This window comes from Monodon monoceros, unplaced genomic scaffold (genome assembly GCF_005190385.1).
Source record: "Monodon monoceros isolate NGI ecotype Baffin Bay Population unplaced genomic scaffold, NGI_Narwhal_1 Super_Scaffold_6, whole genome shotgun sequence".
Taxonomy (NCBI): Eukaryota; Metazoa; Chordata; class Mammalia; order Artiodactyla; family Monodontidae; genus Monodon; species Monodon monoceros.
The window spans coordinates 58,195,909-58,211,449 of NW_021703783.1; the positions used below are offsets into that span (position 1 = coordinate 58,195,909).

The window sequence follows — 15,541 nt, forward strand, 5'->3', positions numbered from 1 at the left end:
AAGATGAATATTGATATTCCAGACATGCTGGTGAGAGAAAAAAATGAAAATATTTTAACTTTATGAGAATTTGATGATCCCTAGTCTACCCCCTACCTGCTGAGCTTTCCACTTTTCCCATTTATCCTGCGGTTTCCCACAAATGATCACTAAAACATTGAGAAAATCTCAGTGAGGAAGTTGGCCTAAAAGAGGATATTCTTCTGTCCAGGAGGAAAATAAAAGGAAGGTCTTGCATTAAACTCCCAACTTAACAAGTAAGGATTTTTTTTTTTTTTGGTTGAATTTTCATCAGTGTCACAGAAGAATTAGAAGGTTCCTCAGACATGTTACTTATTCAGCAATTGGCATTTACTGGGCAGTTGACACATTAATAAACGATGACACATCATCTGGTGTCAGAAATCGACTCTGGATATTTAACTACATTAGTTTAGTGAAAAGCTTGCACTCATTTAACTCAAGCCTCTGTTGTGGTTAGTTCTGAAGACAGCTTTCACGAGTCTTCCCTCACTCTGGTTTCCCTTCATCCTTTTCCCTCCGTTCGCGGGGAGGCGGGGCCAGACGTGCCTGCACCGCCCCTCCCCGTTGATTGGCAGGTCGCTGGGGCGGGCCGGCGCGTGCGCACTGGCCTGGCCAGGGCCAGTGAACCATGGAGACCCCGAGGCGCTTCGCCCGGGAGTGGTGCGCCCAAACGCTTCCTCTGGCGCAGGCGGTTGTTTGGGAGGTGTGGCTTTGTGAGTTCTGGCTACTACTGCTGGGTTCCGGTTTGAACGCGCTTTTTTTGCCCCACGAAGAGGACGTAACGTTTATCAATGAGTACGTGAACCTCCACAATGAGCTCCGGGGCAGCGTCATCCCCCGAGGGGCTAACTTGCGCTTCATGGTGAGGCCCTAAGGCGGTTGCCCAAACCTCCAACAGCCCCTGTCAGTACCTCCCCCTCGGCCGCGGAGAGTCTGAGTCTCTGAGCCTTAAGGATCGCGGACAACCGCGCTTAGAGTTTGGGTTTTAAAATACACGTAAAGTTTATATGTTCAAGAAATAAAAACCACTGTCACTTGAACGCATAGTTATTACCAAGGGTTTGCACAGGGCTTGGACTAGGGTGAGTAGAGGTACTCACCAGAGGTGCAAAATTTAAGGGAGCTTTAATTCGAGAAAATGATTGTTTAATGTAATTTTTTAAATTTAAAAATCAATGCAAAAGTATTATTGATGAAACAGAATCACTTTAAACAAAGACAGGATCTTTGAGCTTGAATTTGGGAGAGGCAAGTGAGGCACTCTCAGGATAATGCAAATGAAAGGTCAGATTCTGTTCTTATTTAAAATTTTGAATTTTTATCATGGATGCTTTCACACTAATTTTGCCTTTTTAAAATACTTTTTGTCTTGATTATTGAGTTTTTTGGTATCCAGCCTAAATTTTGCTCCCTAGAGAATGTTTCATTCACCTCGTCCTAGACCCGGCCCTGATTTTGCTTTCCCTTACAAAATAGTTCTTGCTTCTTTCCCATTATTTTCTCCGTATTTCTTTGCAATGATTCGTTAGCTGTTCCCCTGGTGCTATAGAGTCTTCATGATTGTCATTAAAAATGAATGCAAAATGTATTGAGTAAATATCGGGCAATTAGGACCTTCCAATTTATGTTGTAAATATTGCAAGGACTGTCTCCCTAGATATGTCTTTTCTTCCTTCTGGATTAGTTCCTTAGGAAAAATTCCAGAAATGTGACAAAGTATGTGATTATTTTATTTATACGATACGTAGCAATTGCTATACTGAAGGACTGTGCCAAATTAAGCAAATATCAGCAGTGTAGAAGTACAGTAAGTCCCCTACATACGAATGAGTTCAGTTCCCAGAGTGCGTTCTTAAGTCCAATATTGTTCTGAAGTCCAACAAAGTTAGCCTAGGTACCCAACTAACACAAGCGGCTTTATAGTACTGTACTGTAATAGGTTTATAATACTTTTCACACAAATAATACATAAAACACAAAAAATAAAACTTTTTTTTTAAAATGTTGGGGGTAGTTTATTAATTAATTAATTTATTTTTGCTGTGTTGGGTCTTCGTTTCTGCACAAGGGCTTTCTCTAGTTGTGGCAAGCAGGGGCCACTCTTCATCGCGGTGCGCAGGCCTCTCATTATCGCGGCCTCTCTTGTTGCAGAGCACAGGCTCCAGACGCGCAGGCTCAGTAGTTATGGCTCACGGACCTAGTTGCTCCATGGCATGTGGGATCATCCCAGACCAGAGCTCGAACCCGTGTCCCCTGCATTAGCAGGCAGGTTCTCAACCACTGCGCCACCAGGGAAGCCCCCAGATAAAACATTTTTAACCTTACTGTATAGTACCTTGAAAGGCACAGTAGTACAGTACAATAGCTGGCACACAGGGGCTGCCATCGAGTGAACAGGCAAGAAGAGTTACTGACTGGAGGAGGGAGAGGAGGTGGGAGATGACAGGGCTGAAGGATTGTCAGCAATAGGAGATGGAGGGCAAGCTGCAATTTCACTAACACCTGTAGTTGATGGCACAGGTTCTGGTTCCTCGCTGGATTCAATTCTATCTACCCTCTTGAAAAAGCAATCCAGTGATGTCTGGGTAGTAGCTGTTTTTTTCTTGTCATAGATGACATGGTAGCACTGGATTGCATTCTGAATGGCTGCTGCAACCTTTGTGTACCATACTACGTTCAGGTCCTGTGCCTTAGAAACTAACAGTGCCAACTGTGACAAAGCGAGAGAGAGGCATGGACATATATACACTACCAAACGTAGGGTAGATAGCTAGTGGGAAGCAGCCGCATAGCACAGGGAGATCAGCTCGATGCTTTGTGACCGCCTGGAGGGGTGGGATAGGGAGGGTGGGAGGGAGGGAGACGCAAGAGGGAAGAGATATGGAAACATATGTATATATATATAACTGATTCATTTTGTTGTGAAGCTGAAACTAACATACCATTGTAAAGCAATTATACTCCAATAAAGATGTTAAAATGAAAAAAAAAAAAAAGAAACTAACAGTGCCTTCTCAAATAAAGAAAATCCCCTTGCCATTTCCTGTGTCTTGAATCTCTTCTGTTCTTTAGTTACTTCTTCTTCCTCTAGTCTCTCTTTGTCCATTCTCTGGGCCTCAATTCCATCAGGTCTTCATTAGTAAGCTACACAAAGTAAGTACACAAAGCACAACCACTTGTAGAGGATGCACGCACATGACAATGTACGCCAGACACGTGAACTAATTTACTGGACTGCACATGTGACATACCATACGTACATGTGACTGGACATACCACATCTGACTGGCTTGGACATTTTCAGTCACTTGCTAAACTAATAAATTATAAAAGGGAACTTTGCTTTAATGTTAATTTTAAAATGTTATTTTGATTGGACGTATTTTGTACGTATTTTGTTCATTTTCTTTACCTTTTGAATTCTCAGTAAGTTTCCTCTTCTGTTTATATGTTTTCTTATAGAAATATATCAATACTAGCATTGTATTTGCTGAAGATAGTTTTATCCAAGCCAATTTTAATCTTTTGAATTTAATTAGAATTTGAGGATATTTGAGAGTTATATCTATGTATTTCCCACCCTTTGTGATTAATTCTATTTCTTCCAAGTTTGAAGATTAGCATTCCTCCTGATAATGAATAGACACAAAATATTTTTAATTCAACTTTTTATAGGCTCTGTATTCCTAATGTCTAAAATTTTTATTTCAAACATAAAGCATAGAGAATAATATAAAGCATAATATTGTGTCCCCTCGATATATATATTAATATGTGAACATTTTTGAAAGAATAATGTTTTGGGTACAGTTTAAAGCTGCACTCTAAATTTTATCCTTCTTTCTAAAAATTTGTATATATTTTTCCCATGGATTTTACTAAGATGTAAATGATAACTGTAAATAGTATAGTCTATCATAATAGTATGGTCTACTTAGAACTTTTCCTTGACAGGTTTGGAAATCATACATTTTATCTTTATTATTTACTGGTTATGCTTAACATTTTAATGTATATACTTTACAAAGTCCAAAGTTAATCAACATCTATAACCTTCTAAACATTAAAAAGATATTACAACACATAAATTGTCTTCTGCCCATGTCCATGCTGTTGTTGTCGTCACCTAGTATTTTTGTTCTACCTTGTTTTTAAACTCAAAACAATTTTTAAACTCAAAAATTTATTGGGTTTTTTAATTGTAAAATATACATAACATAAAATTTACCATTTTAACCATCTTTAAGTGTACAGTTCTATGACATTAAATACATTCACATTGTTGTGCAATCATCACCACCATTCATCTCCAGAACATTTTCATCCTACGCAATAGAAACTCTGCACCCATTAAACACTAACTCCCCATTCCCTTCTTTCTGCTGGCTACTACCATTCTACTTTCTGTCTCATAAATTTGACTACTCCAGGTACATCATATAAGAATCATAAGTGTTCCTCTTTGTGACTGGATTGTTTCACTTAGCATGATGTCTTCAAGGTTCCATTCTGGGACTTCCTTGGTGGTGCAGTGGTTAAGAATCCACCTGCCAACACAGGGAATATGTGTTCGAGCCCTGGTCTGGGAAGATCCCACATGCCACGGAGCAACTAAGCCCGTGTGCCACAACTACTGAGCCTGCACGCCTAGAGCCTGTGCTCCGCAACAAGAGAAGCCACTGTGATGAGAAACCTGTGCACTGCATGAAGAGTAGCCCCTGCTCTCCACAACTAGAGAAAGCCCACACAGCAAAAAAGACCCAATACAGCCAAAAAATAAATTAATTTTTAAAATTTTTTTTAAAAGAATTTCCATCCTCTTAAAGGCTGAATAATATTCTACTTTATGTATATACCACATTTTGTTTATCCATTTATCTCTCCATGGACAGTTGAGTTTCTTCCACATTTTGGTTATCGTGAATAATGCTGCTGTGGACATAGGTATATGAATAGATATCTGTTCGATTCCCTGCTTTCACCTTTACTAGGTATATACCCAGAAATGGAATTGCAAAAACATGTACAAATTCTATGCTTAATTTTTTGAAGAACTGACATTCTGTTTCCCATAGTGGCTGCACATTTCGCATTCCTACCAGCAATGCACAGGGTTTCAATTTCTCCACATCCTTGCCAACACTTGTTTTAATGGGTGTGAAGTGGTATGTCATTATGGTTTTGATTTTCATTTCCCTAATGATTAGTTATGTTGAGCATATTTTCAGGTGTTTATTGGCCATTTATATGTCTTCTTTGTAGAAATGTTTGCACAAGTTCTTTGGTCATTTTTTGGTCAGGTTGTTACAGTCTTTTGGTTAGCTGAATTGAAGGAATTCTTTATATATTCTGGATAAAATCCCTTGTCAAATATATGATCTTCAGATGTTTTCTCCCCTCCATAGGTTGCCTTTCATTCTGTTAATAGTGTCCTTTGATACACAAAAGTTTTTAATTGTAATTAAGTCTAATTATCTATTTTTTTATCTTGTTGCCTGTGCTTTTGGTGACATATCTAAGAAATTATCGCCAAATCCAATGTCATGAAGCTTTTCCCCTTTGTTTCTTGTAAGAATTTTATAGCTTTAGCTAACAGGTACATAAAAAGGTGCTCAACATGACTAATCATCTGGGAAATGCAAATTAAAACCACAATAAGATATCATTTCACACCCATTAAAATGTCTATCACCAAAAAAGACAGGAGAAAACAAACATTGGTGAGGATATAGAGAAAAGGGAAGATTTGTGCATTGTTGTTGGGAATGTATATTCGTACAACCACTATGGAAATTAGTGTGGAGGATTCCTTAAAAAATTTTAAAAAGAACTACCATATGATCCAGCAATTCCACTCTTAGGTATAAAAACAAAGGAAATGACAACAGGATGTCACAGAGATGTCTGCACTCCTGTGTTCACTGCAGCATTATTCACAATAGCCAAGATATGGAAGCAACCTAAGTGCCCATCGATGGACGAATGGACAAAGAGGAAGTGGTGTGTATATATACAATGGAATATTGTTCAGCCATGAGAAAAGAAGGAAATCCTGCTATTTGCAACAACTGGGATGGAACTTGAAGGCATTATGCTAAGTGAAATAATCCAGACAAAGATAAATATTGCATGGTATCACTTATATGTGGAATCTGAAAAAAAAAAAGTCAAACTCATAGAAACAAGGGAGTAGACATTCCAGTGGCAGCAATTCCACTTCTGGGTATTTTTCCAGAAGAAAAAAAACAAAAAAAACACTAATTCAAAAAGGTATCTGCACTCCTGTGTTCATTGCAGCATTATTCACAATGGCCGAGATATGGAAGCAACCTAAGTGCCCATCGATAAATGAATGGATAGAGAAGATGTGGTATATATATATATATATATATATACATACACAATGGGATATTACTCAGCCATAAAAAAGAATGAAATCTTGCTATTGGCAACAACATGGATGAACCTAGAAGGTATTATGCTAAGTGAAATAAGTCAGACAGAGAAAGACAAATACCATATGATTTCACTTATATATGGAGTCCAGAAAACAACAAACATAATCAAACAGAAACAGAGTCATAGATAAAGAGAACAAACAGGTGATTGCCAGAGGGGAGTGGGCGGGGGGGATGAGTGAAATAGCTGAGGGAAATTAAGAGGTACAAACTTCCAGTTACAAAATAAGTGAGCCAGGGGAATGAAATTTGGGAAGTACAGTCAAAAATAATGTAATATCTTTGTATGGAGACAAATGGTAACTAGACTTGTGCTGATTATTTTGTAATGTATGGAAATATTGAATCACTACGTTGTTCATCAGGAACTAACATAGTAGTGTTGTAGGTCAATTATACTTCAAAAAACAACAAAAACAAAAATACTCATAGAAAAAGAGATCAGATTTGTGGTTATGGGGGTGGGGGCAGGGGGGGATTGGATGAAGGTGGTTAAAAGGTACTAACTTCCAGTTATAAGATAAATACTAGGGATGATGTCCAAATGTTTAATATAACACTACTGCTGTGTGTTATATCTGAAATTGTTAAGAGAGTAAATCTTGAGTTTTCATCACAAGGGAAAAATTTTGTTTTTATATCTATATGAGATAATGGATGTTCACTAAACTAATTGTGTTAATCATTTCATGATGTATTATGCTGTACACCTGAAACTTACACAGTGCTGTGTGTCAATTATATCTCAATAAAAATGGAAGGAAAAAAATGGAAGGAAAAAAACCCACTTAGAATAGTGACATGGTGCATTGTAAGCATGTGATGTGTAAACAATATGCAAAATTAGGCAGTAGAAAGATGGTCCATGGAGCATTGTTTGCAAATGGCAAAGAATCTGAAGGACCATTAATAGTGGAACGGTAACCTTTATTACATGCTGCTAGCCATACTATGGAATACTGTAAAAAGTTTGCAAAAAATTAGGTAGATCTAGTTGCGCTAATATGGAACAACTCTCTAAGTGAAAACTGCAAGTTACGGGCCAATAATATTGTGTATGGTATGATTAAAACCGTGCAAAGACAAAAATCACAAAATACTCATCTAAAACACCCTAACATATCTTATATATGAATGTGTGTATATGGAGCTAGAGAAATTTATACATAAACAGTTTTTTAAAAAATGATTACCTCTGGGGAGGGAAATAGTGCGGGGAGGGAGGGGATATGCTAAAGTTTTCTATAATATATTTTCTGTATTGTACTTCTGTATAATCTATGAAATTAACCAAGAAAACTCTAGGGAAATCTTAGTATTGTTTTTCAGAAATGTTTATTTTCAGATTTACTGTAACATATATATATTTAGCATGTTGGTTTTACAAATATTTTGTTGATTTTTCTATTTGTGTTGTTTTTGTTCTTGTCCTTAACTAAACAATGAATTTAATGAGGCTCTAAATATGTCAGAAGTACACATTTCTGGATATTTCCATAAATGGAGGGGAGCAGCATCTTGTGATATTTTCTTACATTTCTGGGAACATCCTTAAAACTTTACATGTGCCTCTTTTATAACATTTACCAACTACCACTATGTGTTAAAATATATATATATAAATATATATATGTATTTGTATATATATGTATATGTATGTATATATTATCCCAGGTTTTTCTCCTAACAACAGTAAGCAACTAGAGGACAAAATTTATGTTGACTTCATATTTTATTCCTCACAGTACAATAATTTGCATATAATCAGTGCTCAATAAATAGTTCTTAAATATTTTAAATTATTGTATTATTACATATAAAAGGCATGAGATTAAAAATACACATTTTCTGAATAGACTACATGTAAGAGTATTATAGCCATTTGCATCATCTAACAATCTGATTTTTTACTTACAAATATATGCATAAGCCTTCATCTCAGGAAATAGTTGTTTCATTTATAATTGTCTCAAAACACTTTTTCTCCTACATAAATTCCATAAACCAGACTCATAAGCACAAAATAAGAATTGTTTTCCTTACATATAATTATGAGAACTCAAGGAAAATAATTTAGAGCACACAAAAAAATAACTCATTGTTGTTATTTTTTCTTCTTTACTTTTTGCTTTTTTTTTTTCAGACTTGGGATGTAGCTTTGTCACGGACTGCTAGAGCATGGGGGAAAAAATGTGTGTTTGAACGTAATATTCATTTAGAAGAACGAAAAATGGCCCATCCTAGATTTAATGGTATTGGTGAAAATATGTGGGTCGGCCCTGAAAATGAATTTACTGCAAGTATCGCTATCAGAAGTTGGTTCACACAGCGGAAAAAGTACAATTTTGAAAAGAACAGTTGCTCTGATAACTGTTCTAATTATCTACAGGTATCTAATTTTATATTATTAATTCAATAGACTTCTTAATTGCTTTACTACTACGTTGTTATTGTGTTTCAATTTTATAAATAAACTCAAATGGTAAAATTATTACCTCTAATAGAATCAAAATTCTAATCAGTCCTAGATCTTCTTAATGTTCATAATTTCTTCTATTATTTGAACCATGCAATTAAAACATTCCTTTAAATATAGTAAGTCTAATCTCCATAGCCAAAGATGAAAGGTACCTTTCTAAAACAATGTACACTGGAAAAGAAAGAAACTAGCAAATAAAAATTAGTTTTAGTTTATTGGCTATAAACATAAGTAAAAGATGAGTTTTTTTTGCACAGATCAGCACACATACTACTATATAACTGATTAAAATATTTTAAATGCAAATACATATAATTATTTTCCTACCTCATGTCTAACAATTCACTCTTACACTTTGTACTCCAAGAACACTGAACCACTTTTTATTTCCTGTACAAACATTTATTTTTTCACATATTACATTGTTTTATAATCATCTGTTTATATATCTAATACTACACTAAGGGCAGGGACCTTGTCTTCTTATCCATGTATTCTCAGCACAGCAACATGACATTATTTAGGTCTTCAATAAATATTTGTATCAGGTATCAAGAAACTATTGAATTAACTTCCAAGCTCATTTAAAAGATTATTTTTCAGTCAATAGACTCTAATGTAGAACTTAAAATCTTGGAATTTTTTCATGTTGAACTCATGTCTTCCTGTTCCATCAAATGATTTATGTTTCAAAAATTTTTTAATCAATTTTTTCTCCTAGAAAGTTAGAGTGGTTCTCTACTGTCCTACTCATGTCAAAGCTAGACTCCTTAATATGACTTCAGTACTCTGAGTAAAAGTCTACTCCCTGACCTACTCCTCTGTATTTTTTCCTCCTTAAGTCTAGTTTCCTAGACATTTTCATTTCCTGCATTTGACCTGTTTAACTTCAACTGTTACAGACATTCTATTCTCTATTCTTTTAAAGAAACTCTATTTCTTTTGGAATCACTAAGACTTCAGCTATAGAGAAAAGGAAAACAAATTGTTTCTCCCTCTCCCACAGAGGTTAACAAAACAATTTTTTGTTGTCATTCACTTGTAAGTATTAGGAATATTAAAGCCATTCAGGAATTTCTGGAATATCTTTAATTATTCTCATATTTTCACTCCAAGACCTATTTTGCAAGACATTATTTTATAGGAACCAGCTCTTTTACTCATTTTTTTAATGAAAGGCCCAGACTTCATTTTATTTTGTAATGGAATTTCCTCAATAAAAGAAAAGAAAAATGCTGATAACATTCAATTACTTTCTACTCTTGTATTTCTTTTCCTTCCCTTCTATAATCTTACTGTCCCCTCTTTTTTTCCTTTTTATTCACAACTTCCATTCTTCCAAAACTTTGTGTCTTCTCATTTCCCTCTTCCTCTTTGCCAATAACCTAGAACTCTCAGAGTCAACAAGAGGTCGAAAATTGATTCAGCAGGTGTCTTCCTTTGGCTCTAAAACATTATTCTGTATCAGTTTTTCTCAGACTCTTTATCCTAAGAATACAGTATTGGTAGAACCTATTAAAGTGTTTCTCTAAATACAGTTTTGGAAATGCTTCCCTAAATCCATGATAATTCTCTACCTGCATCCAAATGAAGAATTGTTCATATTCCTTGAATTGCTTTGTTAAAGGTCCTATGTGTATTGAATATACTATTGTTTATACTATGGCAGAGTAGATGTTTAGAATTAAATTTTATGTTTTCTTTGAAAATTTTATTTTAGCTTGTTTGGGACAAGTCTTACAAAGTTGGTTGTGCTGTTACTCCATGTTCAAGAATTGGACATATTAAACATGCAGCACTTTTCATATGCAACTATGCACCAGGGTAAGTTCCTTTAAATTTTTTAAATAATATAAAAATAAATTGGGGATTTTTCAAGGTTAAGTTTTCCTAACTTTCAACATATTCTTCTAAATGTCTTTGCAAGCTATAAAAGAATTAAGTATGAGATAGCAATTAAAGACTTTATATTGAAATTTTTTAAATTTAATAATAAAATAAGTCATATTTAGGCATACTGATTTTATGTATAGACTAGCCAAATATTACTTCCTGAGAGAATTTTAACTTTAGTATTATTTCACAGTACCTAGCCTAATTAACGTAGGATTTAAATTATTTTCCAAAATTGTTTATCTCCATATTTATTTTTAAAAAGCCAAAAGAAAATAAGGTTAAGTGTGTTGAAATGTATGTTGTAAGAATTGTTTCAAGAGTACATCAGTTTTATAACATGAAGGACACTTTTAGTTGACTATCCTCTGGAGAGTGTATTATTAATTGGGGCTACTCTCATACATATAAGGAATTGTAATAACTCAGAGGTGCAAAAGTACTTCACAAGTCTTCTAGTTAAGCTATACATATGAAACTTGAATTCTTAACACTTACTTACCATGTGGTTACTTACCTGTACCTAAAAACTTTCCAATGATGGGAAAAAACTACCTTCCAAAATAGCCTCCATCTCTGGAGAGCTTTGTTGGAAAGTCTCAAGTTTTCTTACAGGTCGATATGATACCATAAGTAATACTGTTAAAACATCTAACTGAAGTGAGAAAATATCCTAATCAACATGCCAAGAAAAATTGACTACATGCTAGGATTGAGAAGGAATTTCTTAAAAATAAAATGCTTCTGGGGCTAAACCAAAAAGAGAAAGAAAAAAAAAACATTGATTACTAATTAATGATTGTATTCCCCTAGATAGAGAAAACAACAGAACTATGATGTAAGTTGAATTAGATTCAGAAACCCCTTCTTAAATGGAAGCTTTGCTGACTTTGAACATAGGCATGCAAAACAAGTTTGGAATGTAGAGGAATTGCAAAAGTTTTTTGGCCTCTTTCAGTCCTACAGACTGGAAGTACTGGGGTGATATCTATTACATGGAGAAACTTTTGAAAGTTAATTACTGATTGGTATTGAAAATTCAAACAGACCACTGGTCATGGGTGGTGGGGAAGGAAGAGGTTCCTCTGGGGTACTAGTCTTCATTTTACATGCTCAGCAATTACATACAAGGCTCTGATCTGTCTACTGACAAACCAATAAAGACTGACCGTACTTAGTTTGTAATCTTGGAAGAGAGACAAACAATAAATAAGTGAACATAGAAATAAATGATATTTAATTAAATAATAAAATATGCCATAGAAACAAAGCACAGTAAGCAAACAGGGAATAACTAGTATAGAATATGGATAAGATAGCTGCAAAAGGAGGTGGCATTTAAACTGAAAGCCAAAAGATGAGGAGACGGCTAAAGAATATTTCAGGTAGAAGTGAAAGCACATGTAAAATCTCTGAGCTTGGAATAAGTTTAGCATGTTTGAAAAATGAATAACTGTGGTTAGAGGTAGGAGACGAGGTAGAGAGTTAGGTGACAACTAAATCAAATAGAATACCATAGGCCAGGTTAAGAATTTGGGGGTTTATTCTACATAATGGCAAAGTCATTGGAAAGTTTTAAGCAAGTAAGTGGCATGATCTCATCTATGTTTTTTTTCTCCCTGTTCTTTTTTTTAAAAGTTTTTTTTTTAATTAATTTATTTATTTATCTTTGGCTGCATTGAGCCTTCGTTGCTGCACACGGGCTTTCTCTAGTTGCGGCGAGCAGGGGCTACTCTTCGTTGTGGTGCACAAGCTTCTCATTGCAGTGGCTTCTCTTGTTGTGGAGCATGAGCTCTAGGCACGTGGGCTTCAGTAGTTGTGGCGCTCGGGCTCAGTAGTTGTGGCACACGGGCTTAGTTGCTCCACGGCATGTGGGATCTTCCCGGACAAGGGATCGAACCCACGCCCCCTGCACTGGCAGGAGGATTATTAACCACTGCGCCACCAGGGAAGTCCCTCATCTATGTTTTGAAAAGAAAACTTAGCAATAAAAGATTGCTCTTGCTGTTGTGTCGATAATGGAGTATAGGAAAACAAGGGTACAAAGAGAAACAAGCACAATTAGGAGATTGTTTCTGTAGTGCAGGCTATAGACTGGTATCTTGGATTAGGATTTTAGCATGTGAATTGGTTTTCTATTGCTGCATAATAAACCACAAACTTAGTGACTTAAAACAGCAGCCATTTATTATTAAACAGTTCTGTAAGTTATAAGTCCAGGCACAGTATAGCTGGATTCTCTGCTCAGGGTCTCAAAGGCCAAAATCAAGGTGTTGACTGAGTTCTTATCTGGAGGCTCTGGGGAAGAATCTGCTTTTACGCTCCTTCAGGTTGTTAGCAGAATTCAGTGCCTTGTGGTTATAGGACTTAGGTCCCCATTTTCTTGCTGGTTCTAAGCCAGTGGTTGCTCTCGTCTTCTAGAGGCTGCCCACATTCCTTGATGCGTGGCTCCCACCATATTTACGTCCACAAAGGCACATCAGGTCCTTCCCACGATCCAAATCTCTGACTTCTCTTCTGTGACCAGCCAGAGAAAACTCTCTGATTTTAGGGTGCCCAAGTGATTGGGTCAGGATATTTTCCTGGATAATTTCCCTATTTGAAGGTCAGCTGTGCCAAATGACATAATTTAATCATGGAAGTAAAGTCCATTACATTCACTTTCCTCAGAATTATGCAAGGCATGTATAGCAGGGGTAGGGGAGCTTGTGCTGCATTTTAGAATTCTGTTTACTATACCATGGAAATTGTGAAAAAAGGTCAGTTTCTGGATATATTATGAAGGTAGAGCTAAAAATACCAGTTGATGGATTTGACTTTAGGGAGAAGAGGTATAGAATAAACTATGGCGATACCCATGCTTTTAGTCTGAACAACTGGATAAATGATGATACCATTAACTAAGATAAGGAAGAACATCAGAAGATGTGTTTTATGTTTGGACACATTAGGTAGAAATATAAATGTGGAAAATGTAAATGAATCATGAGAAGGAACTAGCTGTATGAGGGTCTGGGATAGGTTTTGAAGTAGAGGAAACTGCTACTATAAAGGCCCTGACGTAGAAATGAGTCACAGTCCTGAACAAGACCCCCTTATGAAGGAGTGAGTATGGAGACTTAATTTAAGGATTAAGTCCTAGAGCAGTACAGTATTTCAACTTCAGGCAAAAGAGATAACAAAGGAGAGTGAAGAGGCTAACAAGATAAGAAGGAAACCCAAACAGTGCTGGTAAGGGTACTTGGAAATCAAGTGAAGAACGTGAGTCATGATGCCCAAAGTGGTTAACTGTATGAGATGCTCCTGAAAGAATGAAAAAAAAAAAAAAATGAGGAAGGAAAGATGACATTTCCGTTTGAAAAGATGAAGGTATTTGGTGACCTTAATAGCAGTAGTGACTGCAGGGGTATCCCGTGACTATAGTGATAAGATGAACCTACTAGTCATTAGGATTACTCTTCTTTCCACTCACCTGTCCCATAGGCTTCTTTGTCTTGAAATTTCTATCAGCCATTTTTTCCTTGATACAAACTTTGGAAAGTCCACTTGTGAAGGATCTAGGTTGGCACATATATCATGTGAGTCAACTCAATTATGAGTTGACTGAGTCAACTCAGTCCAAGTTTTATTTGATATGTACTCAAAATAGGCAGTCATAGGTATCTTTCTTAAGAATCATTGATAGAAAAATCAATTCATCACAGTCTTATAAAATACTTCATAGAAATGAAAATAAGAAAGCCAGATTGGGGACTTCCCTGGTGGTGCAGTGATTAAGAATCCACCTGCCAATGCAGGGGACATGGGTTGGAGCCCTGGTTTGGGTAGATCCCACACGCCACAGAGCAACTAAGCCTGTGCGCCACAACTACTGAAGCCTGCGTGCTCCAGGGCCCACATGCTGCAACTACTGAAGCCTGCGTGCCTAGAGCCCATGCTCTGTAACGAGAAGCCACTGCAATGAGAAGCGCACTCACCGCGACAAAGAGTAGCCCCCACTTGCCACAGCAACTAGAGAAAGCCCGCGCGCAGCAACAAAGACCCAACACAGCAAAAAAAAAAAGAAAACCAAATTGAAAATTAGAATGTGTAATGGACTGAATGGTGGCCCCCACCAAAGGATGTATCTAGTTCCTAATTCACAGAACCTGTGAATATTAAGTTACATGTCAAGAGTAAATATTGCCTTATATGGCAAAACACATGTTTAAGATAAGGATCTTCAGAGGAAGCGCTTATCTTAGATTATTCAGGTGGGACCTAAATGTAATTACTTGTGTCCTCATAAGAGAGAGGGAGGAGATTTCAGCACTAGACACACAGAAGAGAAGGAGGCAATGTGACTGTGGAGGGAGAGTTTGGAGTGATATATTCACAAACCAAGGAACTTCTGGAGCCACCAGAAGCTGGAAGAGTCAAGGAATTCCCTCTCTGAGCCTTTGGAGGGAGCATAGCCCTGCCAACACCTTGATTTTGGACTTCAGGCCTCCAGAACTGAGAAAATAAATTTCTGTTTTTTTAAACCACCAAGTTTGTGGCATTGTTAAAGTAGCCACAGCAAGCTAGTACAGAATGGAAGAATAAAACAGGTTTGGCAATAGGGAAAATATGAGTCAACCACAATCTTGAAAAATTTCAGAACACGAAGATGTAGAATAGAAGTAAAAATATATATGGAAAAAGAAAG

General features: G+C 36.3%; 1 protein-coding gene across 1 annotated transcript in view; it reads left to right on the forward strand.

Moving 5' to 3' along the window:
• The first annotated feature begins 616 nt into the window (after positions 1-616).
• The window catches only part of GLIPR1L2 (GLIPR1 like 2), a 31,173-nt gene continuing 16,248 nt past the window's right edge, over positions 617-15,541 (forward strand). The window contains exons 1-3 of the mRNA XM_029205950.1: positions 617-886; positions 8,626-8,871; positions 10,682-10,785. Coding sequence (XP_029061783.1) covers positions 653-886; positions 8,626-8,871; positions 10,682-10,785 — 584 coding nt within the window. The 5' untranslated portion in view covers positions 617-652. The remainder of the gene's footprint in view (positions 887-8,625; positions 8,872-10,681; positions 10,786-15,541) is intronic.